This window comes from Notolabrus celidotus, chromosome 3 (assembly GCF_009762535.1).
Source record: "Notolabrus celidotus isolate fNotCel1 chromosome 3, fNotCel1.pri, whole genome shotgun sequence".
Lineage (NCBI taxonomy): Eukaryota > Metazoa > Chordata > Actinopteri > Labriformes > Labridae > Notolabrus > Notolabrus celidotus.
The window spans coordinates 31,303,252-31,324,394 of NC_048274.1; the positions used below are offsets into that span (position 1 = coordinate 31,303,252).

The 21,143-nt window shown below is 39.2% G+C and overlaps 1 protein-coding gene across 11 annotated transcripts in view; it reads right to left on the reverse strand.

The window, feature by feature from the left end:
• myo9aa (myosin IXAa) overlaps positions 1-21,143 on the reverse strand; it is a 137,626-nt gene that overhangs the window by 22,466 nt on the left and 94,017 nt on the right. For 6 of the 11 annotated variants that reach the window (XR_004630682.1, XR_004630688.1, XR_004630684.1 and 3 more), the window contains 10 exons: positions 17,436-17,557; positions 15,578-15,719; positions 14,213-14,408; positions 13,006-13,125; positions 10,208-10,283; positions 6,139-6,276; positions 5,463-5,502; positions 5,253-5,375; positions 3,502-3,582; positions 3,183-3,293 (listed from right to left, as the gene is read on the reverse strand). Coding sequence is in view for 1 of the 11 variants with exons in the window: in XM_034679611.1 (XP_034535502.1) it covers positions 3,183-3,293; positions 3,502-3,582; positions 5,253-5,375; positions 5,463-5,502; positions 6,139-6,276; positions 10,208-10,283; positions 13,006-13,125; positions 14,213-14,408; positions 15,578-15,719; positions 17,436-17,557 (1,149 nt within the window). In the remaining 10 variants the exon portion in view is untranslated. Of the gene's footprint in view, positions 1-3,182; positions 3,294-3,501; positions 3,583-5,252; positions 5,376-5,462; positions 5,503-6,138; positions 6,277-10,207; positions 10,284-11,718; positions 11,755-13,005; positions 13,126-14,212; positions 14,409-15,577; positions 15,720-17,435; positions 17,558-21,143 lie in introns of all 11 variants that reach the window. The other 5 variants (XR_004630685.1, XR_004630687.1, XR_004630686.1 and 2 more) reach the window with 2 other exon arrangements.

Sequence of the window (21,143 nt, forward strand, 5' to 3'; positions counted from 1 at the left end):
GGAGTGTTTCAGAGAGCCCAGACAATGGAGAGGCTGTGTTCTGATGTTCTGAAGAGTCAAACCAGCAGAGTCCTCCACAGTGATACTATGCCCAAGATATTTCTCATTAGTGCTGACCGCAGCCCTAAATATGTTTGGAGGAATATTTGGAAAATGACTGTGTCTGATGCTAAGATCATCTGGATGAGATCACTGAAGATGTTACAGTTTTCTCTCAGTCAAGGAGAAATTAAATTGAGACGTTAACCAACATAAATAATTAGAATAAATTGTGTTATTTGTCATGGGTTTTAATGAATTTATTTTAAGGACAGGTCAGTGGTTTGAGTAGGAAACTGTGAAGAGATGAGGCCGATGACATGCAGCAAAGGGTCTGAACCTGGACCACTGTGGCCTCTGTGCATGGACTCGCCACACTGAGCTTAACCAGCACTATTTCGTATAATTTCCTTGTCTTGTAATTCATTATATTTATCCATCTTGTCTATATGGTTCTAAAACAGTATAACTATTTCCCAGAGGCCAGATTGATACTCAGGGGGGCGAAATATTCCTAAAGTTCTCAAATATAGAAATACTCAGAATAATGGTCTACTTTAAATGATTATTATACATTTAATGAGCTGGGACAACAGATGGAGTTTAAAACTGGGATTCATCCAGTGTTATTCATTTATTGTGAACACTGGATAATTAATTAGATAAAATGGGAAATATTACATTAGCATGTTCATAATGTCTCAAGAACGAGTGAGTAGTATTTTCATATTGAAGCAAGTCAAGGTGGAGCAGTTTTAAGTACTTTTTATAAAGCTTGTGTTCAGTAGCTCCCAGACAAGAGATTGGACTCCTTCAAGAGAGTCACAAGATAATACCTATGTATTTTTCATTTTTAATGTTTGCATTTAATGAATGGAACCAGTTTTTAGCATCTAATATATAGCTGAATTAAATCATGTAGAAGTTCAGGAGTAAAATCTCTTTCAAGTAAATCTGCCAACGATTAATTTAAGTAATTCAAAACGAAGTTCAAATAATAATAAAAAACACACTTTGTGCAGTGGTAGATCCTTCCTAAAAAGTGTAGAAATAAAGCTTTATTTTTCATTAAATCTAGTAATAGATAGATTTAACATTAATAGTATTTTGGGGGGGTTAGAAAGCTGTTCTAATTGGAGACAAAAGTTTAATATTGCCCTTTGCGAGTAGTGGAGTAGAAGTAAAAGTAGCTTAAAATACATATACCAAATGAAAATACATGTATTTCTTAACTACACCTACTCAGGAAACTGTCACCAGAATAGTTTTTTCAAGCGCTGCCTTTGAGAACTCTTTTGCAAGTTTCCTGTTGTGGTTCAGTCCTTGCTGTTAAAATGGCTCACTTTTTAAGCTTTGAGAGCCATAAATGTTCATATTCTTACTCTGCTGATTGTATCCTAGAGACAGCCCGAGTCTTAGTGTGAAGATCTCATAACATCATCGATCAAACATTAGCCACCTTCACAGCTCCAGAAGATATGACTACATTGGAAAATGTGTTTCTTTTGGAGAATGACTCGCACTGTGACTTGATCTTTGCCTCAAACCTCAATTTGACATGACTGGCATGAGTGAACGCTCCAAACCACAAAATGGAAACTACAGTAAGAAGAGACTGGAGTGGGAGTGAGCCTCTCCTAAAAGGTTTTCTGCCCAAATGCTCACATCCAATCAGCAATAAACATGATCTGTGTTATTAGTCATACTGTATTTCTCAGGGTTGACATCACTCTTACAAGAGCCAGTGGTTAAGATGGCTGCCACATCACGTCCCCCATAATCTCCTCTTGACAAAACACACAATGGATCCGTGCTCCAACAACAACATGGACCTAAAACCCATGGAAAATCAGCGTGGATCTTTGGGATCTTTGGGATGTGAGCATTGAAATTAATCAATCGCTTGGCCAGCACGAGCCCTCACATTGAGAACATGTTAATATAATAAGCAGCTAAACTCCTTTCAGTGTCTGGCATGAAGAGTGTTTTCTTTCTGGATAACATGATACTTTAATTTCTGAAAGGAGAAAAAGAGACTGAAGTAGGTCTGTTTTAACTTTTCAGGAAACTCATGTCATCGTAAGAGGAATTTACTGATTTCACACTTAAAGGTTATTCCAGGAGTCAGGGTCGGTATGACTGAGGTTTTGAAACTGTTAGATGATGTCTCTGTAGTTCTGGAGTTGACCAACCATGTTTGGAGAAAAAAATTCAGGTTGAGTTTGGAGACAACAATTTATGAACCAACAATATAATTACAGACTGAAGCCAATGAGTCCAAAATGTTAATATTTAGCATGCACAGATGTGCTGACAAAATAGATGCTTTTATTTAATACAAGGAAAAGAAAAATCCAGCTTGTCAAATGTGTTTTTGAAAATATTTCTATACTTCATAAGTTATTTTTATATTGGTTTAATATCAGGAAGCCTCATTAAGCTGTTTTAGTGACCCCAATTATCATTCCAATAAGTATAAAGCCTCTAACAATGCTACAATGTCAAAATTTCTTTTAGGAGATGCTTTTGTCTAAAGCAACATCACAACATACATCTGAGAGTAAGTGCAACACAAGCAGGGATATAGACAGGAGGGCACGGCATGAGTAAGCACCACAAACTGCTTCAAGTCCGATCAGGCGCGGACGCTAATATGCATCACTCGAGGCGATGCACAGCATGTGTAAAGGCTTTTTTATAACATCCTCATCACAGACAGTGACACCGGCAACATCACCAGTATCACTAACATCATGGCAATCCTAATAAACCACAATAACATCCTCAATATCATCATCAACAATGACACTGTATTCCATACTTTCGTAGTATTTTGGATCTGGCGGAGAAGGATCAATTATATATCTTTAAATGTTTTGCTGTGTGCATCCTTATTTGCATCATTTCACAAAATGTATTATGTTTGGATTAAAACATCAGTAGAGGGATTCGTATTCAAGATAAAATTGTGAGCAGTCGAGGAAGGATATTCATATTTTAGAGAGCCTTTCATTGGACGCTAAATTAGTATTCCTTCCTTGATCCTTGATTTACAGAATCAATAAGAAGGTGAAGTAAATTAGAGCTTTAAAGAGTATCTGACAGGGTTTAAGTCTCTGTATGTACGTGTGTGAATGTGTTACCTTGAAGCTGTACTTGATGTTGTAACCCGACTGCCGGATGCGCACAGTCTCCAGCATGCCAGTGTAACGCAACTGCCTCAGCACCAGGTTATCATTAAACCTTAAAGGCAGCTGAGAGGGAGAGAAAGACAGAGGAAGAAGAAGAGAATCATGGAGAAAAGAGGAGAATGACAGAAAAGGGAGAAGCAGCAGACAGCAGAGGTTACAGAGAGAGAAGAGGGGAGAATGATAAACAGCTTCAGAAGAGTTCACACTTCAAAAGGAATTTTAAAAAGCTTTGAAAACCAGATTGAATCAGTCTGCAGTGAGCACAGCGTACCTTCTCAGCATTTGAACGGATGCACTTGACAAAATAAGGCTCAGACTGACCCAGAGTCTCCATTAGCTTATTGAGGGACGCCTGAGGAGAGACAGAAACACAAGACATTAAATCTCGCTCAAAGACACGAGGCACATACACGGCACAGATAGTATTGATACTGTATGTAGACTTCATGGTGTCGTTTATTTTCCACCTTTTGAAGCCTCATGTTCACAGCATTAGAGCTGCCATTATTAAGACTTGTCAGTAACAGGAAGCTACACCCAAAGGTGTACCCTGCTTTGTCTTTAATTTATCTCAAATGAGTAAATAATTTACAATCTGAAGATTATGCTGTTCAAACCACCTTAAAGATTGAGACCATATATTCTCTAGGTAAAGGTTAACCAAGGTCGTAAATAAACTGAGAAGCGGGTTCATTTTCTCTTCTTGTTTGTTACTATTAGATTTGTTTTTGCAACCAGAGCAGTCTCCTCCCGCTGGCCGTTAAAATAATGCAGGATAAAGGCAGCTCAGCATCTGTTTTACTTTTGAAACCAGAGATTGCGACTACTTCTTTGATAGTTGCTCCACAGTTATCTGACAGACGAAGAGAACTACAATCAGGTGGTTTTGTCAGCTGTGAATAAACATCTGTTTATGTAAAACTCTCTGCTGCTAGATTAAAGTCCCTGCCTAAGATCATAAAACAAGCAATATGTCCACAAAAACCTGAGTGCAGTGTTTTCATATGCACTTCTTTTGTGTGTGTAAACATGTGCACATGTGTGTCAGCATGTGTGTGTGATAATTCAGTGGTGGGAGGAATTCAGTCTCCTCCCCCTCTACTGGAGATTAAAGCAATCAGCGCAGCACAGGATGTGGGAAGTGAAGTCATCCACACACTGGAGCCCAGGCGGGCTGCCAGAGGGGCCTCAGCGCCCGTCCACACCTCCAACAGCCACAGAGTTCACTTTCCAAGAAATCTGGAACTTTTGGGTTGTTTGAGAAGTTTTATGTTTACTGTGCTGGCAAGCTATTATCTGTTAAGGAGAGCTAAGGATAACCAAACTAGTATGAATGTGACTCAAAGTTGTCTCATTTGTCTCATACATGGGAGAGATTCTGAAAACACAATCTTCTGATAACAGATGAACAAACAGAGATATCAGAGAGTTGTGCTGTTTGTTTCCTCTGAAGGAGTAAGCTAATATTTACGGCAGAATCACTTAAAGTTTCTTTTCTAAACGTCCCTGCATGTCATTAAGTCTACATTAGTGATAACTTTCAAAAAAGTGTGTCAACAACTGACAGAAGTATTTATATTTGTCTTTTTACTTAGATTTGTAGACATGATGTCACACTTTTAGGACATTTGGGTGGACCGCGCAGACTTCACACACATTACGGCCAGAAATGGGATGACATAGTGGACAGTTAAAGGCCGTGTGGGCAGACAGAGTGATGGAGTGATGTCTCCACCCACAGTTAGTTGGAAAAGAAACACCTTGTTTTGATCATTTTCCCAGATGGAGGGAGATTCTTCTTCTATCCAGCTCAGGATAATCAAGTTATTTTTTACAGGATGGCAAGTCAATGGGCTCTACAGTACGTCACTGTGTGTGTGTGTGTGTGTGTGTGTGTGTGTGTGTGTGTGTGTGTGTGTGTGTGTGTGTGTGTGTGTGTGTGTGTGTGTGTGTGTGTGTGTGCGTGCGTGCGTGTGCGTGCGTGCATGCATGTTTGTGTTTGTGTGTGCATGTGTGTCCGACCTGGAACTGTGCGCTGATACTGGGTGGTTTCTTCTTCTTGTGCAGATGAAGAAGTGACTTGGTGATGCGGTCGTGAAGCGTCAGGCTGCTGAGGTACTTCAGGGACTTTACATTCAGTAAATGCTGCAAGTTTAAAGTCAAGGTCAGTTGATAAAGTCACAAAATACATCAGAAATATTATGATCTTCTTCATTTCATTCATGGCCATACCTTGGGGAGAACTGGCTTTGATTTGTAGTTTTTGTTCCTCCTGTTATCAAAAAAGAGCAAACAGAAAAGTTAGACCGGCAGTTTTGGACACCCAGTTAGAGAAAAACATCTATTTTTCTTTTCATCAACAGGTGAGAGCAGTGTTTGAATTATTCATAGATAATCTCCCTCACTAGGTAATTTTCCTGTCAATAAAGTTGAAATGTATTCATCCCCCTGGGGAAAATTCCCTCTTCACTTTCTCCCCTCCACGGGGAGGTCTGAGGTCAGGGTCGACCACAGATCAACTCCTCTAGAGCTGGTAGGAATGTAGTGATCATTAAAGGACACTCCACAGGCCAGATGTTTGTTGACACAGAGTTTGAACTTTTAGATAAAGGATGTCTGACGGCTACAAAATACTGACCTGGTTCACAAATACCTTAAAATATGGAATATAGGTCGCACAGGTTTAATCCTGCGTTAAGCAGCGTATCATTTCTAGGCAGATGTGTAGCTCTGTAGTGCTGGAGCAGCATGGCACATGGATTTCTTTAAGGATTGATACATTTCTATCCTATCTTATCTTAATTTATAACCTCTGCGTCATAAGTATAAAGGAGTTTACAGCCTGCTGGTGGTGGTGGTGGTGGTGTGTGTGTGTGTGTGTGTGTGTGTGTGTGTGTCTGTTACTGACATGAGGATGTCGTGCGCTCTCTCCAGCAATTTGCTGTTGGCAGAGTTGACAAAGATGCCGTCTTCTTCTGTGTTGGAGCCGCTGGATAAACGACTCTGTCGACTCAAACGGCCGTTCCACCCGAGACCTGGAGAACCACTGTGGACAAAACACACACACCAATGAAAGTGTTAAGTTCATGAAAATCCGAAACAAGAAATGTGTGTTGAATTCAGTTCACAGACTAAAGCTGTGAGAAACTTTGAAGTAAACTGATCTTCATATGTTTATAAGTTCAAGCTTATCCATGAAAAACAACAATAAATTATTTCTTGTTATCAGTTTTACAGTTTATACATCAAGCTTAAAGATTTGATTACACATAATAAATAAAGATAAATAAAGACACTAAAATATAAATACTGAAGGATGACACAGGGATAAAAAGTGTCAGCCACAATCATCTGATTTAAATTAATGTTTTTTTCCAAGTTCTGCTCTGTTTCTTGAGTTTGTTCTTTCCCCAAATGTTTCATTGTTGCAACTATAAAAGAAACACTAGTTCCTTTTCAACAGTACTGAGACAGCAGTGGCATCAAATGAAATACCAGGTGATACCAGTCCAGGCACACAGAGCTTTGGTGGAGGTTGCTAGTCTTTTCGGCAGTTGTCTCATATCTGATGTAGCTTAAGTAGCATCAAAGCGTGCCTTGTATTCTGTGTCTGTAAAGGGGATGTGTTTTGCTTTTTTCCCAGAGAAGGAATGTCACCAGCAGAGGCAGTGTTTTCCATGTTTTCCCCTCCGAGAGAGAAAAACTCCTCTCACCCAGAACTCGACACAGTTTACTGAAGCCTCGGAGGGATCAAACCTCAGGCCGCAAGGTGAAACCAAACCACCTGCCCAGAACACAAGCAAAAACAGGGCGGTCAGGTCATGGTGAAAACCATTAACCATTCTGGACTGTTGTAGCCCGGAGGAGAGGAAGAGGGAGGAGAAAAAGAAAGACAGAGGTAAGAAAGAAAAAAGCTTGCTGTCTTTCTATCAGGAGAAAAACAAAGAGTGACCCGAGTGTGGAAAAGATTTGAGTGGTTCAAAAAAATGTCTGTAAACACATTCAGAACAGCAGGTGAGATTACTGAAGCTTTTTAGTGCAAGAGCATATGTTCAGGTTTTTATGGAAGCAGGGTGTCAGATTAGAATAACAAACAGTTCTCACTGCCTTTTGTGCTTATCTTTATTTGTGCAAAGTTTTTTCATCACATTCATAAAAACTCAAAGAGGGCTGCTTCTTGACTTTTCAGCCGGGCTATAAGCATGTCTTTACAAACAGCTCAAACACTTTGAACCAGGATGAAATATCTCTGCAACTACTAGAAGGATCGCAATGAGGACCTCATACAGGCGTAACTTATTCCCTGATGATAATTTTACTAACTTGTTGCCTCCCTGACTTTTTATTTCACATCTTTAATCGTAACTCTGTTTGGCCAATACTTCAATTTGTGACCAACCACCTGCAAAACTAATAACTCTTAACATCCATACTTTGTTTTTCATCATCAATTTTTTTGTGCTTCTCTTCACCACCTTCAATCGGTCCAAAATGCTGAGCTCAACTTGTTCCTGTTATAAGAAAATATAAAAAATCACATTACCCAAATCCTGGCCTTCCTGTGTTGACTTCTGGTACATTTGGGGATTGATGTTAATATTCTGCTCCTGACTCTTAAACTCTTAAACTCTACACCATCAAGCCATTAAGTACATCATAGGCCTTTTAACATCCTATAAACCAACCAGCGTGCCCTCTCAGATCAGCTGATATGAGTTTGCTGGTTGGACCAAGAGCCTGTTTTAAGACCAAAGACTATCAGGCTCTTACAATCTGGGCTCTCAAACTCTGAAATTGTCCACCTGCTGAGATTTGGTTTGTTAAATTTGTCTCTGCTTTTTTGAAAAGCTATATTTTTGAGCATTTTCACCTTTAATGGATAGTACGGCTGCAGAGAGACAGGAACTGCAGGGAGTAGAGAGCGGGGGAAAACATGCAACAAATGGTCAAGGCCAGAACTTGAACCCACAACCACTGCGATGAGGACTATAGCCTCTGTATATGGGACACACTCTTAGACCGCTAGGCCAACTTGTTCTGCTTTTAAATCTCTTTTTAAAACAATCATTTAATAAAGGCTTTTCCGTGTGAATTTTTGATCTGTTATTTTTTTAATGTATCATCATTTAGCATTTAGTTATCTTTATTTGTAATGTCATTTAATATAATGCTGTTTGCCAAGCATTCTGTTCCGTCTTTGTAAGAGAGTGCTGTATAAATAAAGGTTACTATCATATATATTATAGTTATATATTAGTTTTTAGGTAAATACTAGCATACAAGTATGATGAATCATCATGTTAACATTATTACTGCTAAGATTAAAATGTCATTGTTAGCATGAGCTGCTGGTGTTGGCATGTATCTTAAAGCAAAGTGTCGCAATGCTAGAATGCACCAGAAACCAGAGCTACAGTCATTGTATTCCTGATCGTAGTTAGCCTGTAAAGCTAAAATACTGTTTGCTGCCTTCAGTCCTGTTCTGGCTCTGAGCTGAAAACAGAAACCAGGTGTTAAAAACCAAAAGAGGTGTTGCTGGCCTTTCCATAAAGTATTTCTATCTGTGGAGGCTGTAAAAAGGGACACAGACACTGCCTCTCTAACACTGCTCACTAGCCTGATCACAGTCTGGTGTACATCTGCACAGTCCCAGAGGCGTTGTGCACATATATGGTTTTTACTACCAGCCTGCATTACATTACAGTGTTATGAATTATAGCAAAGAAGGTGAAGAAGATGATCAACCAGGGAGAAATCGTCCCCAGTCGTTCATGGATCTCAGTGAATAGTGACAGTACAATAAGCCTTCTGTAGTGACTGTTAATCTCCACAGTCTCTCTGAGAGTCCCATAAAGCTGTGCACTGTCCAAAACTCTGTCCGGCCGACACGCACCCTGCAGGGACTCCATATTTATCACCCCCCTGGCACTCCCCTCCGATGCATAGCTCTGTCTTTACATCACAGAGGAAGCAGCTGCACAGGGTTTAGTGCTCTCCTGGTCTGAGAGGATGAGTGTGCACGACAGAGTGAGTGAGAGAAAGAGACAGAGAGGGAGGGCAGAGTTCGCAAATCACATTAAGGAGGGATTTTAACAGCCCCAGACTGAGCTCCTGTGTAACAAAAGCTGTCTTGTACGAGCTGCTCTGTGCTACCAGTCGTGGACGCAGGCTGCTAATCTCATGGTTCGCGGCTAATTAGAAGAGGTGCTGGACCAAGGTCTCACAGGGGAGGTAAGAGGGCAACGCTCAGGGTCACAGCACAGTATGCAATCTTTATTCTAAAGGCATGCCATGACTGACTCGATGCCCTGAGGTGAACAGTGCTGCATGATGATTGATAAATGGGTTAATCAAAGTTTAAAATAGCTTCTCCAAGAAGGGTATGAAGTGGGTTGTTTCTCTTTGTCACATGAATGACACAGCAGGACTCTCTGGAGGCCTGGTAGTGAGGACCCCAAGAATGAAACCCTATATCTATGCAGCTTATGCACAACAGATTTACCTGAGGCTAGTTTTACCCTGTGACAATGCAAAACTGAACATGACTAAAAAGAGCAGATAAGTCTAAAAAATATCCCTAAAAATCCCTGCAGAGTTTATTTTTGACTCATATCATCCTTATCTTAAGAATGGAAACATGTATCCAGTTCAATATAGAAAATATGCAAGAAAAACATCATCCTACATATTAGATTTTAATACAATTTCTATTCAATGAAGGTTTATTATAGACTAACTGTACTGTACTTTTTGAGCTGGTAGTTTGTCGCCTTTTCAACTGCACTATATTCTCAGGTTGGCCCACAGTGTTTTGTCTTTGTGTGACACACTGTGATCTGGCATTGTAGTAATTTATTCTTCAGCTATCTTCTTTTCCAAAAGAACTCATTTAACTTGACCCGATGAGTGGCTGAAAGTTTCTTGAAGAGGATAAAACTCTTTTTAAACATGCCTCCAAATCCAGCACAGACTCTTACCGTGGTGAGATCTCATTGATGGTGTTGCTCCCCTGAAGGTCTGACAGCGGCGTACGTGGACTCCTTCTGGTCACACCTGATCACGAACAGACAGGTTGGCATCACGCGAAAGAACACAAAGCCCCAAAAACACTCTCAGACTCATTCACATACATCAGACATGAAGACAAACAAAACAATCCCCAAACGCAAGCACACCAACAACACCACGAGACACTCCAGTGTTATAGCAGTGAGTGTTAAGTGCCTTTTTATTGGAAGGATGATCGACTGCAGGTGATTTTTAACTGAAACACAGATCTGTGGGGTTAACGGTGAGTTGTTTATGTTAGTTTGGATTTATGGAGGATGATAATGAAGCATTGTTTAGTTGGCTTATAATTTAAAATATCAATATAACCATCGAGCACTTTGCCCCTAGATAGCACATAACTGCAGAAATGAGCCCTGAGATTCATCTTTATTTACAGATTTTGTAAAGCATAACAGAATCTTCATGATACGTGCACAACACTTCTTTTAGTGTCAGAAGCTTTCTGGTTTACGACTTAAGGCGGAGTATCATTATCCACTGGGGGATGCACCAATTTACTGGCCATCAACAAATATTGCACCACAAAACTATGTCAGCGGCCAATGTTTTTCTGTATTTTAAAGCATTTTATCTTCATCTTTATCAGGTCAATGTAATGCTGGTAAGCTAGAGCACCTTACTGCTGATTCAGACAAGAGTGACATTTCAAGAGGAGGGGACATCTAGAAAAAAAATTGAATACATCAAATCTCACAGCTCATTTTCAAACTTTAACTTAAAGAAGTGCTAAGAAGTAATGAAAAAACATAGATCCCAGAATAGGCTATCGGCCAATGATTTCATAGTCTGTGAAAAACCTTGATATAAAACCTCATCTGTGAGTTATAAAGCTTTTATACTATTTAAATAATGCAGATGCAAACAAGGGGCTGATTAAGAGTACAGATATTGCTGGTGACAACAAGTTCAAAGCTGTGAGGGCTATGTTACAGTCATCGAATGAGCTGCAGGTACTTTATAGCCTAATACTAGTTTATGTATGTAGTGTATTAACCATTTATTGTTAATGAAATCAAGTGGTGGTTATTTCTAAAGCTTAAATTAATTAACTAAAAAAGTAAAATACAATTATACTCTACAGAGCTTATTCTTTTAAATTATTTTTCCATTTTTTGCGATGATCCATAATTTAAAAGAAAAATCTCATTGACTTTTTGTGGAGGAAACTTGGACAATGCTTCCCTCTGGTTTGGCCTACAAATCAAAAATAGCACTTCTCTGATTAGAAAGTGTTTCATTAGGACTGCAGTGTGATGGCTTTGTTTTTGGCAGTGAAAAGCCTACAGCTGCAGGAAGAAGTGATATAATAACCTACAGCTAATCATTACAGTGATGAGAAATCAGAGCAACTACAGTGTGTTAGCCTACTTTAGAAGCAATCCGATAGAGCACTTTATATTGTGACTTAACCGTGTACCGTTTTCCGTTTCAACATTTTCACTGTCATCTGGAGCTGCAGGGTGGCACAAAACAACAAGACACAAACACATGAGTGTCATGAAAGGGTTGGAGAGGAGGACAGGAGGAGTGACCTTTGAAAGAAGCGTGAAGTCGGCTGAATGTCCTGCACCACATTGAAAGCTGCTTTTGTGAGCAAGTTAGTGATCATTATTTACAAACCTGTGTCCAAACTATGCGTCCCCCCCCAAGTCCTTTATCACCACCACCAGCTTATGTGGTATTAGTGAAAGTGATTGCAGATGTGTCCTGTGGTGCACACGCAAATATACCTACTGCCCAACATTGAAATGTAGCTGTGTAGAAGAAGAAACTGATGGATGGCTCCATGTGTTACTGTCATGTTTCCCAAAACACCAGAGCTAAGTGAATCACTCATGCATTTCAGTGCTAGCCTTAAACTGATGTTAGTGACAGAGAGGCTGAAGCATGCTATCAAACAATGTGCAAGACAAGACTATGAGCAAGTGCATGCAGGTGGATAAAAGAGGGAGGGGAGGGAGACGGATGGGACTGAGACGGACAAACATCTAGTTTCTCTTTAGAAAATAAGAGCTGCAAATTTTAATCTCAGAGCAAAAGACAACAACAGGAATATTTCAATTTGGATCGCTGACTGTATATCGGACGTAGGTGTAGCCTTTGGTTTTGATGCAAGGACAAAGTCTAAGTGCATTTAACCTTTACTAGAGGAGCCTGCACTGGCTGCTAATGGAGGTCATTGTGAATGAACTCAGAAGGGGAATTTACCATACTTCAAGTTAACAGTCTCACTAGTTTTAAATATTTACTGTAGTATGATTTTTATTTTGAAAGTAATGGAACTATTAAGAGTGAAACATATGATATTTATGTATTATTTAAGGCGTAGCAACCTGTGATTGACAGGTCACTAACAGCAGGTTCATCTTCTGTTCCCTAAAGATGAAGTACAAGATCCAACACAAAAGTTGTGCAAAGTGAATCAAACGATAGAGAGTCTATCAATTTGTATCCTGTAACCAGTGTCCATCCTAACATCTATACATGGTCACCTCCAGTTGGGATGGGCAAAATGTTAACCTGAAGGCCCAACAGACCAGTCGCTACATTCACTCATTTTAAACAGTCAGTGGCTTGCATATTCGACTGATGGATTTCTCTGTTGGCTTGACTTTTGCTTGTTGATGTTGGTCAGTCTCGTCCCTGCAGTTCCCCCACATGTGACATGAAACAGGAGGAGTTATTGTTGTATTTGCAGCCTTACTGTACTTCTCCTCTTTGCATCTCTGCAGGATCTCTAAGCTTCTCTGATGCACAGGATGCTGCAGAAAGCTAAAACTATCCACACTTTTCAAAACTGCACAGGGAGCAGCGTCATCATGCCCTTGGAGAAGCAAAACAAAAGACAAACAGAAAAGAGAGAAAAACAAGAAAGAGAGGGAAAGGGGGAAAAGAGAGAGAAATGACAGATTACACAGCGAAGAAAAAGAGATCAAGAGATGCAGTCGTCTACTGGAGAGATACCTGTGCAAGACATCTGGAAAGAGGATGATTGACATTCCAAACTGCAGTTGGCAGAAAGATGTTTGTCACTGCAGCTCTGTGTGTAGGTGTTTGTCGCCCAAACCACTTCCATACTGTGTCTTCAAATTCGTCTGTAACCTAATTCTCCAAGTGAGGCTATCTGGAGATAATCTGATTTAAAACTTAGCCCCAAATCATGCAGAGACTTCTGCAATGAATGTGCATATTACAAAAATATACTACAAGCCAAAGACACAGCTTTCACTTAGCAGACATGTTTCAGAAGACGTGTAACAAGTTACCTTGGATGCCCCTGATATTTAGAGTTCAGTTAGCGGTTTTCTCAAAGATAATGAAGAGTACAAAGTCTGTTTTCACATTACAACATGACAGAGTACACAATTCATGGGACGGCAATGCTTACAGAGCATCTATCTGTGACATGAAACTCATATAAAGTATAGCCAGAGAAAATCTAAGAGAGGAGAAGGCATTCATGAGGAAGCTAAAGCTGAAAGAGTCAAAGAGCGAGAGCTACGGTAAATACACGGAAGAACTACTGGCAGTACACAAACGAACTACAGAACAATGACTACTGAAACACAACATATGGAAAGATATATCTAACTATGATGAACAAAGAGAACAACATTTCACTGCATGGCAGGGAAACTAAAAATATGTTAGTAACTGTATTTTCTTGGCTGAACAGGGCAGAGCTTTTGTAAATGCTTATACATGTGCCTATTAAGGACTATTCTTCATCATCTTGTGCACTTAACCAACATAATCTCTATTACTGAAACTAAAGGCCTTCAAAACACTCTGAATACTTCATAATTCATGTTTCCTTGATATGACAGGAAGCCTGTCATATTAACCTACAGAGTTGTGTCCTCTGAACAAATGTGCCTTAAAGAAGATATTCCATAAGAGTGAGGACTCACCAGTCTTCTTCTGCGTGTGTCTCTTCCCTGCCTCTCTGAAAGCCACCAGGGCCCTGAAGTAGGCTCGGAGAACCGCCCAGCGGAAAGTGGCTGACGGGTCGATGCCGATCAGCCCGCAGATGAAGGCGTTCTTGCTGCTCTTCAGCAGAGCAACGATGTCCGGGCGCATGTGGTCGGTGTTCTTCTCCCTGAAGTCCTGTGATTGTTACGTGAATATAAAACGATATTAAGGGTTTCTTTTATAAGATCTGCAAAACTGTTTTCACAAGATAGCCTCCTAACAAAGTTTTGAACTCACGCGTATCCTTGAAAACAGTCATGACCCTTTTGAAGTCTACAAAAAATGACTTAGCAGTTCCAAATCTGTGAGTTTAGCTCAAATTAGTTAACATGTTTAAGGTTGTTCAAAACTTTTCATATACCTGGAATCTATAAAACACAGTCAAAGGGGGTTATGTAAGTATATGAACTACTATTCTTTATGATATAATTTAAAATGTTTCATGATTAGGAAAAACAAAACACAGAAACCCCTGATCAGCAACATTCATAAATGTAAAAACATCAACAAACATTGGTTAACAAACAATAACAGTCTCTCTTTATAGAAACAACATACATTTTTGAGATATTGGTCATGAGTCTTTTTTAAGAAGAGTGCAGACAGAGGCGTTTTGACAGTTTAATCTGCAGCAGAAATACGTTGGTGCTTCTGCTTAATGTGATGTAATATCTTGGAATACCTTCAAATATTTCATATCTTTTAAATCTGTTCAACCTAAAGGTTATGTAAGTCCTGAAAAATATGCTCCAGCTCTTGTGATTTTTATTTCAGATCAGAACAGACAGGATTATACAAACAGCAATCTCACATGGCCAGATTAAAGCTGCCCTGTAATGCTTGTCTGTTTTCAACGTGATTACTTTGCAGGAAACTCAACGTGATACCTTTATCCTTTAATGTACAGCTTCATGACATTAAAAACAGGAACTGATGCTTTTAGCTGCAGAATGCATGGAAGTCTACAGATCTTCTAGTCTATCACTTATGATCAATCTAAAGAGGATCCTGTAAGGGATCTTGCACAACAGAAAAGAGGTCAGGAGGTCAACCTTTAAAGTTTTTTTCCGTGGACAATAGATGACCCCCAGACTGAATTATAAATACAGATCTTTTCACAGCCTTTCTCTAAACAATGTTGTGCTGTTGCTAATGTTTGTGAATGTGTGACATGGATAAAACACTTTCCTTCAAATCAGCTAAAGCTCAACAAGTACAAACACACTGCAGGGATCAGCCGCACTTCCCTCCTTCCTTTTCCTGCTCAATCAATTACTACGTGTGGAGGGGGTGATTGGACTAACCTTGACGCCGTACTTGACTTTTCCAGCATAGTGCTGGATGATGAATGCAGGCTCCATGACAGCAGGAAACTCGATGTAGCTGTTCCCCTCATGCTGCCGCTTGAATTTATCCAACAGAGTCTGGTTGGTGGCCTGAGGGAAACTGAAACGAAGGACGGAAGGTTTGGATTAAAACAACATTTTAAAAATCTGTTTTTAATCATGTAATGCATTTTTGATTAACTTGTTTGAAATCCATCAGATAGATCATGAACACTGTGGAATAAATAACTGGAAATGTTTGACAGACTCCTGATTCAATCATCCACTAATGAATTAAAGACATTAGTTTTTCCACCAGCCTCTAATCAAGTCACAACAACAGTCGCTACACTGCAAACGTGGCAACTTCAAATCTGATATATGGCGAGTTTTGGCATTTTATCCTCTGACATCACAGGTTAAAGATTATCTTTTAATCTCAGCTCAGAGGTTTCTTTATAATAAAGAGCCTCAAATTGAGTAGAAAACCAACAGCTTACAGGAAGAGAAGAGGGGAAGAGTGAGACAGCGGGGGTTTTGGGGATGAAACCTGAGCTATGAAAACAGCACAGCCAAAGACTCAGAGACTTTCCAGCTTCTCTGAGTGGGAGGAATTTGATTCAGAGTCAAAGTGGAGAAGAGGGGGAAATAAAGGAGGAAGTACTATTTGCAACAAGAGTGAAAGGTTCATGACTGCATATTAAATTATGGTGTTTTGATTACATTTTGAAGATTATATAAACAGACCTACAGGGACTTATAACATTATATAAATGTATTCAATCTATTTACTGTTTGGAACGTAACAAATGGACCAATGATGTGCAGAAACAATCACAGTCTTATACAACATTTCCCTATCAAGCTTTTGTGTTTTTGATAGTTGTAGTACCTGTACTTCAATAAATCATTTGAGGTTTCTGTTGTTTCATAAGCTTTTTATGCTTACTGAAATATCATATCTGCATTCAAATATTTGATTACTTCAGTCATGAGTTACTTACTGCAAATTCAGACCGAAAAATGTATGGTGCAATATTTCAGTTAAGTGGTTGCTAACTCACAGTGATCCCACATCACTACCACAATAAACAGCACATTACTGCTCTCCTTCCACACAACAATGCCTGTCACAGACACACCTCCAACCACAACCACTGTCCATTCATTCAGCTATCTTTAAATGGGAGACATCGTGAGAAAAGATGGCAGCTGGATGATCAGCAAGTGTCTCTGCTGCTGTATGTATGGTTGTGTCACTTTTGGGTTCTACTTCAATTTAGCTTACATTTGAGGATGTTTGTATGGTTGAATCATAAACAGATGCTGACTACTAAAATCCTAACTTCAGTATTGTAAGGCTTACAATAACTAGCACCCCCGCACATGATCAATCTGTTACGAAGTTTAGACTTTATTGATGTCTGGGGGTAAATTCATTTGCTTCGTAGCAGAAAAGGGAGTGATTAAAATCAGCTGTTCCTGTACCAGAGTCAACGTTAGATTCATATTCATAGGCTTGATCTCATTTCTGGTACTCTAAGTAGATTTTAGAGTATATTTTGATGTCACAAGCTATAGTTTTTGGGGACGGTTGGATTTAAAGTGTTATATAAGAGCTGAGTGCATAAAGACAGGGGTGGGTTGTGCTGTGCATCAGAGCTCTACTCTGCTGGAGTCGATCCAAGACAACTTTTTAGTTATATGGTTGGAGTTGTAACCATTCCTACCTTAATGCCATCCTCCTCAGCTTTAACCTGCCAGAGGCTTCAGATGATTCACCACACAGGGAAAGAAACATAAGAATTGAACAAGTCCAACGTGCTGAAAGACTCACTTGCACTCTTCATCCAGTAGGTGAAACAGCGCTGTGGGTTTCTTGCTGATCAGGTTAATGCAGCCTGTGTTGTCGATGTAGTCGATGTTGTGCCAGCTGATGCCCTCTAACCTGTACTCCTCCTGCAGAGACAATAAAAAAAGAGAGAAGTCAGAGTCAGTACAAGCTCCTGTTATACTTTACAGTCTCTACATAAAATGACCATGCCTGGGCTACACTGCCTTTTTCAGGCTGCATTTCACATGTTGCACTGAAATGAACAAATCACCAGCTCCTGGGGGAAAAAGTAACAGCGGGTTTTTATTAAATCTCACCTTCATGCAGCATTTCAAATTGTTTTGCACTTTTATGCTGATTTAGCAGTTGGACAGCAGATGCTAATAAAGTCTTAAAATCCAGTTAAATTCTGTCTCAGAAGATTAAAAGTATTGCACATTTTGCATCAAAGGCAATATCTCTGTGCAAATGAAACTATAAAATACTTAATTCAAGAGCTGTAAAAACCAGCAACCTGTCTTGTGGTGAAAAGATGCTTCAAATGTTTCTAATCAAAGCAACAATGTTGTCTGTGTGCATGCTTTCATGTCGTCTTCCCGTGCTATAAAACCGTCTTTAGATCCTGCTAGGCCTCTCAGCGGTTTAATAACGAGGGGAGCATTCAGAGCATTTAGTTCCTACTTCCCTGCACATGTTGTTTTCCTGTCTGTTCCTGGGAAAAGGATTCAACGAATAAAGACCTTAATCCAGAGGAGGTTAAATAAGAATCACAGAGGATCTCTTTTTTCTTCCGTCCCTTCTTAAACAAACCCTGAAATTAAAAAGTCTAAAAAAATGAGATATTAAAGTTCACAGGAGAAATGTATTTAAAAAGGGAAGATGATTCCCTCTGTATAAATAAAAAAATAAAGCAAATGATTGCTCCTGCTGTGGTTTGTTCCTGTACAAAAAAAGTTTGACATTAACTGAGTTTAGAGCAGTTTGATCAAATTAGTCAGTAACACATTCTTTGTTATTGTTTCACGGTGATTTGTAGATTGAGGATTCCATTCAACAAGCCACATTTTCCCCTGTATTCAACTTAACATAATCTTTAACACTGCTGGTTCATCCTTTACGATAAAATCAGAAATCTCTTTCTCAATACTCTGTTTCTATAATGTACACAACATTTATAGAGCACAATCTGTGGGAAATCGACCATTTTTCCTTAAAGCATAAGTACACAACTCTAACATAAAAAATGCAGCACTGGAATAAGGAATATGCTTTTCCTCCAAACTGATAAAAAGTCAAGAAATAACTACAGGAAAGTGGAAAGAAATCTAAACTGGCTGTTAGTTTCCCTCTAACCAGTCGGTCGAGATCCACGTGTAGCACAAAGTTCCAATGATTATAGCTTGGAGTGCGATGGTAGAATCAAAAAAGAGGAGAAATAAAGTCAGCAGAGTGACTCACTGATGACATTTACAGCAAAAAATGTATCTATAAAAGTTGCATATATTTGCCAGTAAAGGCAACAAGACCCAGCGAGGCTTGACATTTAATTCTTTACTGAACAGACTTCTTTTGTCGCTTACAGTCTACATTTTTTTCCATCACCATGAAAGGTTTGTGTCATCTCTCCCTTTAAAAACTAATGATCCAAAAATATTACTATCACTCTGGACAAAAGTAAAATAAATTGAAATCATGTAATTACAGAAATAAGTGTGTATTTTAAATATGCTTTACGAAGAGAAGCGACATTGCTTATTTTTTAAAAATTGGTAAAGAAGGGAACAACAGCAACGAACAAACAAAGGTCAAAGCAATAATTCTTTAAATGTTTGATTGCTTTGTATTGTCCAATGAACTTGAAGTTATTTATCATCTGACTGCTAACTAAATTCCCTGGGAAATAAAAATCAGGTTAAAGCTGCAGAATACATGCACAAGTTTATCTAGAACTGGTTAACACTTCAGTTGTCTTTAACTTTCTTGCCCACTTCGTTTTCTAAGATTTTTTTCTCTCGTGTCTTCTAACAAGACGTGAGACGTGCCCCGGCTGGAACCTCTAACACAAACACCTGCCCAATACGACTCAATCTGACTGTGCTGGAATAAACATTATAAAATTAAATGTGTGCGTCAGATGGATGTTGACTCAGCTCTTTGGCTAACACAGAGCTGTGGTTTGTGGGGGTGTTGCATTACATTGCACAGGATACTGTATCCGCCCCCTCGACATGCTTTAAAATCATCTTCCAATAAGTGCTGTGATTCACTCTTATTTTGACTCAACCAAAAGTGGGAGAAACCAAAACATGTTGCAGAATCAGCCTCCTCGCAGCTTTTCTACTCTTTGTTGTCATATTTGTTTCATTTCTTCTGGCAAAAATAAACTGCAGCCCATTACTCACTGCTGCTTTCACAGCCTCTGCCTGAAAGGATCCTGGTAAGCAACAAAACAAAAACAGTTTTCTGTTTCCTCTTAGGTTACACTTTTAAACTTATTTTACTGTCACAGTCTTAATTAATGGTCATCCATCTAACTCTGGCTCTCACTCCTTATGATTGATATACATTTCTTTAGTGTTCAACATCTAATATTTGATAGTGTATAATCATTTAACGGCAGAACATCAATTTGAGACCGTTCTTTTCTCACATGCTGTTATGAAGGGTCATGCATAAGGGGAAGAGAGATGAGTATAAATGTGCCTAATGTAAGAAAGGACCTGCAAAGATACTTGAATGAACAGCTGTGGATGTGAGTTGAGAAAGTCTTTGTTCACGAACCTGAATTTTGTACAACACCCCAGGCAGCGTGTTGCTTGATTCTAAATGCACTAATTAAACTACACTTTTTTTTTCATTACATACTTTTAATTGCAATTGCATGTTTTTATTATGTGGTTACAGTAATTTTAATTGATGATTTGAATACTCTTTCACCACTCATTTAGACGTCACAGGCATGTCAATCTGCCATCAGATGAATGCTCAGTACCTCATTTATAAAAGGAGCTTCACCTTCCTAAATAAGCACAGAAACAGAGGCTTGAGGTCTGATAAATCTTGACTGTGTGGGTGTTTGTGTTCGTCTACACTAAGGAAACAGTCAACATTGAGAATGTTTTATCAACACAGCTAAACACAAGATCACAGAGCTTGCTTGTGAAACAATGTCAAATTGGGTTACTGAGCGTGTCTAACATTAGCAGAGCTAGCACCACCAGCCTTCGTTCCTCCTTGCAGGTTAACATCTACATGCCTGTGCTGATCACACATTTACCCAGTCAAGTGGGTATATGCCAGTTTTAATCAGACACAGCGAACAACTTTATTTTAAATCAAATTGCTGCTAAACTCCACTGTACTACGAGATGAAATCTGTCACCTGTGCTTATTTATATACGGGTAGTAGATTATTATAGCTGTACGGTGGTAGCCATTAACTGACTGGTGGCTGGTGGCTGTGTTACAGCATTTCAGTCCTGCAATAACAAAAATATGAATAATTGAATTAACTGAATACTAACTCTGACAAGGGTGAAAATGTTTAATTGTTTACTAAACATGCACATCCCTTGTGTGTGTAGATATGTTTATGCTGAGCAGAGATGTAGATGATCCCCAACTTTAACATAATTTTCTCTTATCAATAAAACTCTATTTACTCCCATGTTACAAAAATCTCTTCCTTTACACATCATGGTGACATCATCA